The following is a 9,958-nucleotide window of genomic DNA, read 5'->3' on the forward strand; positions in this document are numbered from 1 at the left end:
GAAATCTGATCCAACTTTTTTCACGACCGAGGAAATAGAGAAAATGAAATAAAATGAAAGATAGATGGATGAAATATGATATTTTCTCAAAATTTTGTCCAAATATATCACAGAATTGGATTTTGTGATAAAAATGTCATAATTTTTGCTCGCAACGTTTTATAAATTCTACGTGATTTTTGGCTCAATACGCCACTGGTATGAAATAGTCAATATATAATGCCAGTATTGATAAGTCAGTGGTGTAATGAGCTAAAAGTTGAGTAAGAGCCCCCCCCCCCCCCCCCCCCCCCTCTGTACGCCACTGATTCATACAAATGTTCTAAATAATTAAATTTACACACGGACTATAAATAGAATAAAGGAGCAATCACATATCTGTAGGTTTGCCTTTCATATTTCATAAGTTAGCAATTCGCAATGGTGATTGATGGATGAATGTGATACTTATATGGTGTGTGAGGACTTGTAGTACTACCCCCCCCCCCCTTTCTCTAAAGTAATATGTCCATCTAATCTGATGATATTAGGACTTCTCAAGTGATAATGTTTTCTTGGTTCGAAAACATACTATTTGACAAATATCCAAGTCCCACAAACAAGAATTGATTATCCCGAAGAGCCGGACGATACTAATAAATGCTTAAACATCAGTTGGAAGACAAAGGCCTAGTGTCCTAGACAAGAAGGTAAAATGTGTTATGGTATAATTATATTTGGGAGAGAACAGAACTTATATTTTGTCATTGTTGTTCACGAGGCAGTCGTAGATGGGGGTAGACTAAATATAAAGAATTGCTCACGAGCACATTCCAAAAATATACGTCCAGGGATGAAATGAATGACCGATTTCTCTTTATTTGAATAAGCAAGCACAGGCCATTTTCCATTCATAACAATGAAGAACCCTTGGCATTAAGATCAATAAACACATTATTCAACTTTATACGGTAGATCGAACCGAAGATATATATTGAGACTAATATCAATCAACCATGGTAGTGATGATGATGAGGGGATGAGGAGGTAGGAGTGAAGAGGAGAGGGAGAAAAAGAAAAGACGGAGGAGGAGAAAGACGATGAGGAGGAGGATGCTGATGATGGGGAGGGGGATGGTGATGATGACGGTGATGATGACGATGATGATGATGAAGAAGAGGAGGGTATGGTGATGGTGATGAGGACGACAATTATCATGATGATGAGGAGGAGGAGGAGATGGAAGAGGAAAAATAAGATGATGATGATGTTGATGATGATGATGATGGGGAGGGGGATGGTGATGATGATGATGATGGGGAGGGGGATGGTGATGATGACGATGATGATGATGATGAAGAAGAAGAGGGTATGGTGATGGTGATGAGGACAATTATTATGATGATGAGGAGGAGGAGGAGGTGGAAGAGGAAAAATAAGATGATGATGTTGATGATGATGATGATGATGGGGAGGGGGATGGTGATGATGACGATGATGATGATGATGATGATGATGGGGAGGGGGATGGTGATGACGATGATGATGATGATGATGGGGAGGGGGATGGTGATGATGACGATGATGATGATGATGATGATGGGGAGGGGGATGGTGATGATGATGATGATGATGATGAAGAAGAAGAGGGTATGGTGATGGTGATGAGGAGGACAATTATTATGATGATGATGAGGAGGAGGAGGTGGAAGAGGAAAAATAAGATGATGATGATGTTGATGATGATGATGATGATAATGATGATGACATAATAGTAATGGTCACCGCTATCATCGTTCACCATAAGAACAAATTTTACTGATGTGGGTTTGGTACACATTGTAAGCCCATTATGTGCATAATGTTGACACTTTCATAACATAAAATACAATGAACTGTCAATATTTCGTGAATAGTGGAGAACTCAAAAAAGTACTAGATCCTGATAAGATGATAAACACACACTGAAAACCCCTTATCGATATTGGATTTTCATTTTTTAAAATGTTAGATTGATGCCTTGCTTTACTATGGATTTTCTGTAAAACATCCATATACAGTCCGTTTATAACTACGCACACTGTTAGAAAATGTATCCTTAAAATAAAAGAAGTTCCTGCAGCAGAGTCTCGAGAACACCTGTAATCTTACCAGATTGCGTAATCTTACAGGAAATTGGTATTTTATGTATGGAACCTTACAAATTTCCTTTAATAAAACACCTTTTCCCCTTTTTAAACAGACCTGTTCTGTTTAATTGCAGAAAAATTCCTGTTTTATGAATTTACAGAATGATTCTGTTATTGCTTTTTGCAAAATCTTCTTTTTAGTGAGTTGATTATGAACTTACTTCGATTAAATAAGTTTGAATTTAATTGAGCAAATTATATTTAAAGGACAAATTCACCCCACCAAAAAGTTGATCTGAATAAAAAGAGAAAAATCCAACAAGCATAACACTGAAAAATTCATCAAAATCAGATGTAAAAAAAGAAAGTTATGACATTTTAAAGTCTCGCTTTTTTCACAAAACAGTGATACGCACAACTGAGTGAAGTGCAAATGAGACAGTCGATGATATCCCTCACTCACTGTTTCTTTTCTTTTTTATTGTTTGAATTAGACAATATTTCATTTTTTTTACAGATTTGACAATAAGGACCAACGTGGCTGAACTATATAGTATCAAACAATGCTAATTCCACATGTTCAGGAGGAATTAATCTCTTTTTCACTTGACAATGAAGAGAAAATTAGAATATTTCATATTTCATGTAATAAGATACAAAAGAAATAGTGAGTGGATGACGTCATCAGTTTCCTCATGTGTATACCAACCAGGATGTGCATATAACTGTTTTGTGAAATTAAGCGAAACTTCAAAATGTCATAACTTTCTTTTTTTACATCTGATTTTGATGAAATTTTCAGTGTTATGCTTGTTGGATTTTTCTCTTTTTATTCAGATCAACTTTTTGGTGGGGTGAACTTGTCCTTTAAATATAATTTGCTCAATTAAATTCAAACTTATTTAATCGAAGTAAGTTCACTGTAAAAAAATTCTCAGAATAAGTACTTAAAACGCAATGTATATAAGTAGAATTTATTATTTGTAATTATTTCTCGATTTTTTTCAGTAGATTTAACTTGTCTTTTAATTTACTTGATTTATTTGGGTTCAATATACATTTACGAAAATTCACGTATTCGATCAAGTATATCTAACTCATTAGGCAAAGATAATAATAACTTGTGAATAATGTTGAATGTACTTATATTTTTCAATTAACGCCTTATTTAAATAATACCTGAATGTTCATTAATAGCAAGTACATTTTAAAATCTGAAAGAACTTTCATATCTATTTGTCTTTGAAGTTGTTTTGGATAAGGGTGTGCAAAATATGTTATTCTTTTGTTGAATCAAAGAAAGAGCAACATTAAATAGTCACTCATCAGAAAATTTCAGATTTCTTTCTAGGTTTTCGGAAAATGTTTCATTATTCTCATTGTTTTATTTGTTAGGATGAGAACCGGTCGCGTATAAATATAAATGTCAGTACCTATCATGTACAGGTAAGTTACAATGCATAACGTATAATATTTGAATAAAAGATGTCTACGATGAAAATGATGCCATTGAAAGTGGGGCGATGGGGGAGCAGTTTTTCGAATCACGAAAGTACACTCCCCATTTTTTTCTCCATTTTTCAGTGATTGTTTTTACTTAATTGAATTAAGTTGTCTTACTTAAATGAATTAAGTTGTCGTAACTTAATTTACTTGAGTAAAATGGATACAAAAAATATAAGTAAATTTTACTTAAAACTTATAAATACTTGAAAAGATTAAGGCAATTTTTGCCTCAATTTTATTGAGTACTTTCAAATAATTTTTGACAGTGTAGAATTGCTTTAGTTTCATTTAATGTATATTGAACCTCATAACAGAAAATCAAGTAAATTCAAATAAACTTAAATATGAGTTAGGAAGACTTAATTTGAATGTTTTACGGAAATAGTTAAATATTTAATTTACTTAGGAAAATCAATGAATAATCACAAAGAAGCATTATAATTTTTATGTTTTTGTTTACCGTGTACTTATCGGATGTAATTATTTTAAATCATTCTGAACCATTTTTACTGTTGAAAACGAATAAATACGAATTCGAATCTGAATATTTCAATCAAGTTCAGTCAATTTCATAAGGCATCAGTTCTCATATTCATTGGCAAATCGTGCAAGGCAAATATATTATTATCGCATCTCGTCTCGACTGCTAATACCACATCAGCTGCATTAAAAAAGAAAATCATATTGCAAGTTCCAACCAACATCTTTGATTTAAGTGAAGCTTTATCTTTTCTCTCTGTTTCTTCCATTAAATATGATATCTAAGGTTGCATTTGCCGAGTAACCAAATAATTCATAATCAGTCCTATAATAGTCAACAAGACGGTATATAAGGTCTTGCGGTATATCCTTATATGCATTGATTAGCTTTTCATGTGACCTTGAACTATGAACTTCTGGAAAGGTCACGTACCTAGACAGATTAAAATGTTTTATGACGTAAGGTGCATCATATTGCAGAGTTTCGTAGTGTCCGAGGAAATCATATTTGAAACGACACGGGGAGGTTATCCGGCTAACCGGCAACCAGTGATCCGTCTGTTGTGTCATCGGAGCATTCGGACCTTTATCCGTAATGAAACGGATGAATTCGTCAAATCGGATTTTTTCTTTGAGAGGGAACTTCACTTTCGAAATATGCTTGTCCCGGTATTGCTTCACGATAGCGCCACCGAATTGCCTTTCAAAGCTGGTCTTGCCATAAACAAACTTGTCTAAATAAGCAGAAAGCGTTCTTTCGAGAGGTTCCCGCGTGAACATCACTTTGTTGTACGTCTTCCATCGTTTCTTAACTTTCTCGGGATTCCCGATATCACTCAACTTCAGAACCTTCCATTTCCTCTTGGCCTGTACACCCTTGATCGCTTTGGGCACCATTTGCAAAGGATTCCGGTCTAGGTGATAGAGCTTCGCCATGATTTCTTTCCAGGTTGTGCAGGAGATCTTTGGTACGAAACAGAAGATGAACTTGAACTTGTCACTCGCGAGAAAATGCACGGTCGTCTCCCATGAAACCGGTGGTAGAGTCCGACTGATCCCAAGACGGCTGCATGCTTTTTCAAGGTGCTCCTGTCTCTTGAGTTGTTCCTCCTCGAAATCGTAGGATTCCTCTTCTACCGATGTCTCTGTCTGTAAGATAAGATAAGATTGATAGTTACCAAAATCCGTTTATTCTGCCGTTATGTTTCCTTCATATTAAGACTAATTTAACCCTATAAGAATGGGGGTGGGCAGATTCAGACCCCCTCGACATTTTTCGCAATAAATCCGCCGCGCAAAATTTTCTAGACCGCATCACTCGCTGACGTTTTACCGCGTTTTATTTTTCAAGTCTCGCGCAAAATTGCGACCCCCGGGTACACGGTTCCGAATTACGCATCATTTCGTAAATGCATGCAAACCAAAAAATTGCTCACAAACGTTAATTTGTGTACAAATCCAATGCAAAGAGTGTTTTTAGCCAAAATTCATACATGTATCAATATTTTTCCTTTTACTAACGAAAATAAATTTTGTCTTGTTTATGGTTAGAATAAACTCCAAGACGATTTCCATTGAAAAACAATAAAAACAAAGAAATAAGAAATTGTTAAAAAGCAATAAAATACATGAGAAAATAATTGATATTGAATTTATAAAAGTATACTTGATCAGAATCCTATAAAGAGTCTGAGCAAAAATAGCATTTTAGGGGCCTTATTAAATTAATTAGAGCAAACTTTGGATTTACCCATAAATTAGCATAATTAATTAGAATTGAAATTTTTCGAACTAATCGTACTATTTTGTACATTATGCCATGGGCAACGCGCGTGCCGAAGTTACAGAATATAACGGACGCTTGTTTTAAAAACATGTACAATGCGATAACAAAAGATAACGACGACGCTGATGATGATAAGGACAAAAGGAAGAGGAAAAAGAACGAGAGAAGTGAAACAAATAAGAAATGAAAAGAGTATACACAAAAAAATATTCCGCTCGAGCTCTGCGCTCACATTGCATGTTCAATGTGATACATTTTGTTGAAGCTAATTAGTTCTTTTGGTTAGTGGTATACGTATCCAGTATCCTGTTCATTGATTCTTCAAACGGTCCTTAAATTGTCCCACCTCCTTATTTTTAGGTCAGTATGATAAAAAAAAATTAACTCGCGCTCCATGCATGCTCGCAACATTTGTTGGAGACACGCACTTTATGTTCATGATTAGACGACACCCCATACCCCATCATACATGTTATAAATAAAGCCAGATTATCAGGGGGAAAATATACAAATAATGAAAATAAAATAAGTCATTTCGCGATTCGCAATCCCGCTATCTATTTAGGTCGAATGAGACATCTAAAGTAAACATAAAGCTGAAAACATAGTACTTAAACCTTGATCACTACCTCTCTCGCCAGCCACCGAAAAAAATCCCCAACGAACAAAATGTAGCTTTTCAGCTCCTCAAGCAGCCTATGGAAGGGGGGGGGGCGTGGATGATATTTATCTACCCCATATTGGACAAAACAGGGACCACTCCAATTTAGGGTCAAGAAGAAAACCATTATTTTACTCTTGACTACTTATTTTAAAATATATCAAATAAATCAGTAAACAAAATAACTGTTTGATTTGGTGTCCAAAAGAGATAAGACCAGTAATAGACCGAGATTCTGCCATTCATCTACCATAAAGGTATAGGGTCTACATGTTAGTACTAACCTGAAGAACCCCCTCTGCGGTACGGAGATGATTGGATAACATTTTTCTATCCGTTGCTTTGAAATCTTTTAAAGATGATGATAATTCCTTAATTATACTGGTAGATCTATGTCCTGAAATCCGGTAGCCATTCTCACTTGCATCCGTCGAGAAAACGTCTGGACTGGCATCTTGGACGAGTCTAACGTCTGATACTTCCGCAAAAAAAAAAAATGGAATAAATTAGAGAAGAGGTAATAATAATAATAATATTGATGACAATGATATTAATGATAATGCATTTATAGAGCGCTTAATATCAAGAACTCTAAGTGCTTTACATTATCAGAAGATTGATTGAATTACAATTATTCACATTCTACATTACCATGTTAATATTAAATATACATTACATGACATATCATTACAAGGTATAATACTGTTGAATTAAACTACACTACATTATTAAACTACATCAAATACAACAATGAAAACTACAACAGTGAGAATAGATAGGTCATGATAGATTTCTTGAAATTGGCTATTGAGGTTGCTACATATGAATATCAATCGGGGAGGTAGTAGAGTTGGGGAGGTAGAGAGGTTCAGAAATGTGATGCAAGATTGGTAATCAAATTGACACTTGTGTGAAATCAATCCAGTGCTTTAACCTTTTTTCAATGTATGATACATTGAACTTTTCCATTTGCTCCTCAAAGGCGTTATGTGGCATGTTTTATTTTAAATCTTTGTTTATTAACACTTTTCTCGGGGGGGGGGGGCTGCAGTTGGTGAACATTAATTCATTCGTTTTGTTGCTGTCATTATATATAATTGATTATTATATTCACTAGTATGTGTTCTAAATCAACCGACGCCAATAATTGCACTACTTATTAGAAGGGGGCACAATGCCAGTTTTAGCAGAGCTAAGTGGCTTTTCATGCAGAAAACCTAAAATGTTTTCGAGCATATATAGAGAGGAAAGTACTGCTACTTGGTTACACGATTAGCATGACTATGAATGTATTGTGTGGTGAATTTTTAGTGTGCTATATATCATTCAAATGGGCCTATATTACAAGAGTAAACAGCTCAGAATAAAATGCTGTATGATGTTGGCCAGATATGATTATATAGGACTCGAGGTGGCACTATTAATTAAGCCTACATGCTTACTTACCTCCTAATCTGCTATTGTACCAAGTGGCAAGAAATCCACAGGTTCCAAATAAAATCAGTGCTGCAACATACTTCCTCTTGGTGGCAGACATGCCGTTCTATAGTTCAATCTATCCCTTTAAAGTTCAACTCAAACTTCCGGTGATCAGTCGCTGTAGCCATATACCTTCGTTATAAGAAAACCCCTCGCCCTGGAAAACACAAGATGAAAATTAGTTTTAAGGTTGATCTAATATGCCCGCCATTTTTTTAAAGCAGATAAAAATGATTGGGGTTGCCACGTACGGTGCGTCCTTGGATGAATGAAGACAATCATTTCCGCGGTTATAATCACTTCAGCTATATAACAGATGATATAATTTTGTCCCATCGCCGAACGTCTGAGAAAGTAGCTGTTTTGTTATAGACCTACACACGAAAAACCCCAGAGCATAATATATGCCAATATGATAGTCCCTACAACAAAGAACAGGGGTGCTTCTCCTTGCCAGTTGTCGATATATTGATTTTTATTCATAAAAGTCTTGCTACTGCGATCTGGGGCCGTTTGACTCTCCTTGACGTGTGTGTCCAATACAGTACGTAGTAAACGGTCAATAAATAAAGCTTATCTTGTACTATATTTGTCAAGAATGAACTTGGAAGAAAATAAGGGAAACCACAATACACTGGTAGTTGATGACAACTATGTAGATAGGGCACCTCTTGGCGCTACGTACCGGGCACGAATATTTTATAGTGACTGGGTATTATCCCCGACATGCATTAGGCACTAATAACTTTCCTATCTCATCATTGGAAATGAAAATATTGAATTGAATTTACCTGTATCATGAATATGAATACGCATAATATCATCTTATACCTACTCTACATAAGCAAAATCCATATATTGCCAATATTACTTGACAAAATAAACGAAAAACCCCAAAACTTACCGATGGACCAGCGTAATGCCTCGGTTATATCCATTCAGTGAGCGATGCTTGCATGATTTTTTATCGTGGAGGTAATATCTCCATGGTATAAATACGCTTTATGTATGTGATTATATACATCGACGGACTTTCATTCACAAGCGTGGCTCTGATCACCCGGCATCCGAGTCACATTTTCGAATCTTTTCATTGGCTTACAACATAACACACCTCCTGATGTTATGGCAGTACACTATTTCTGCTCCGAAACATATTTATACTACCGCTGTTATAGTTGAAGACTTAAACTCCAAAGAATCATCTCACAGAGCCACTCAAAACAAACTGCACTTTGGATATGTACGTGAGTCCAACCGTGCAATGGAGTCGGTAAACCTATAAATGTGGGCGGAAAAGTGCCCTTCCCATCTGGAAGACGTATACCAGTTTGCGCTGTGACCGGGAACATGACCTTAGCCTCATTTCATTATCATGACCCGTTCTGCATCGATCAGGAATAATGCCCCATCCGTCAGACGCAGCAATACTGTCATAGGAGAGGGGGGGTCGACTTTTTTTTCTTTTAAAGGCAGGGTCCCGCGCGCGCAGTAAAAAAGTTGAGGGAGAAAAGGAAAAAGAAAAATTGAAGACGATTAGAAAAACGAGAGGGGGTGGCCTGTATTATCATCCCCCAATAATTTACGGTTGAAAATCATAATATTTATGATGAATCATGATGATAGGTAGAGAGTACATGATGAACATGATCAGGATGGTATAATTGATTGTCGTATATATACATGATGACCACCATTTTTTCCCCTCTCTCGGAATTTTCTTAGCTTATTGTTACTGAATTAAACTCTTCCTTTCAGATATTGTAAGAAAGAGATAGATGGATGGAGAACGAAACGATTCCAGGAGAATAGAAAAGATAATGTTTGTGTTTAGTATAGGAGAAGGCGGGGGTAAGTTGTGACACTTTTCACATTTTGCATGTTAGCATTGATATGTCAAATAATATTGTACAAATAACTACCTTGCTTTTTAATTTG

The 9,958-nt window shown here is 35.8% G+C and overlaps 1 protein-coding gene across 2 annotated transcripts; it reads right to left on the reverse strand.

Annotated features, from left to right (window-relative positions):
• Window positions 1-2,365: 2,365 nt before the first annotated feature.
• On the reverse strand, window positions 2,366-9,401 carry LOC129272558 (carbohydrate sulfotransferase 14-like). 2 transcript variants are annotated; one of them, XM_064107796.1, is made up of 4 exons: window positions 8,925-9,401; window positions 7,988-8,177; window positions 6,826-7,013; window positions 2,366-5,243 (listed from the first exon to the last, which is right to left on the reverse strand). In XM_064107796.1, exons 2-4 carry the CDS (start codon window positions 8,076-8,078, stop codon window positions 4,338-4,340), a joined length of 1,185 nt encoding a protein of 394 aa, XP_063963866.1. In that variant the 5' UTR covers window positions 8,079-8,177; window positions 8,925-9,401; the 3' UTR covers window positions 2,366-4,337. The 2 variants fall into 2 exon arrangements, with proteins under 2 accessions (XP_063963866.1, XP_063963865.1); XM_064107795.1 differs by having other exon boundaries at window positions 3,064-5,243; window positions 6,826-7,019; window positions 8,925-9,387.
• Window positions 9,402-9,958: the final 557 nt, after the last annotated feature.

This window comes from Lytechinus pictus, chromosome 12 (genome assembly GCF_037042905.1).
Source record: "Lytechinus pictus isolate F3 Inbred chromosome 12, Lp3.0, whole genome shotgun sequence".
NCBI classification, from domain to species: Eukaryota; Metazoa; Echinodermata; class Echinoidea; order Temnopleuroida; family Toxopneustidae; genus Lytechinus; species Lytechinus pictus.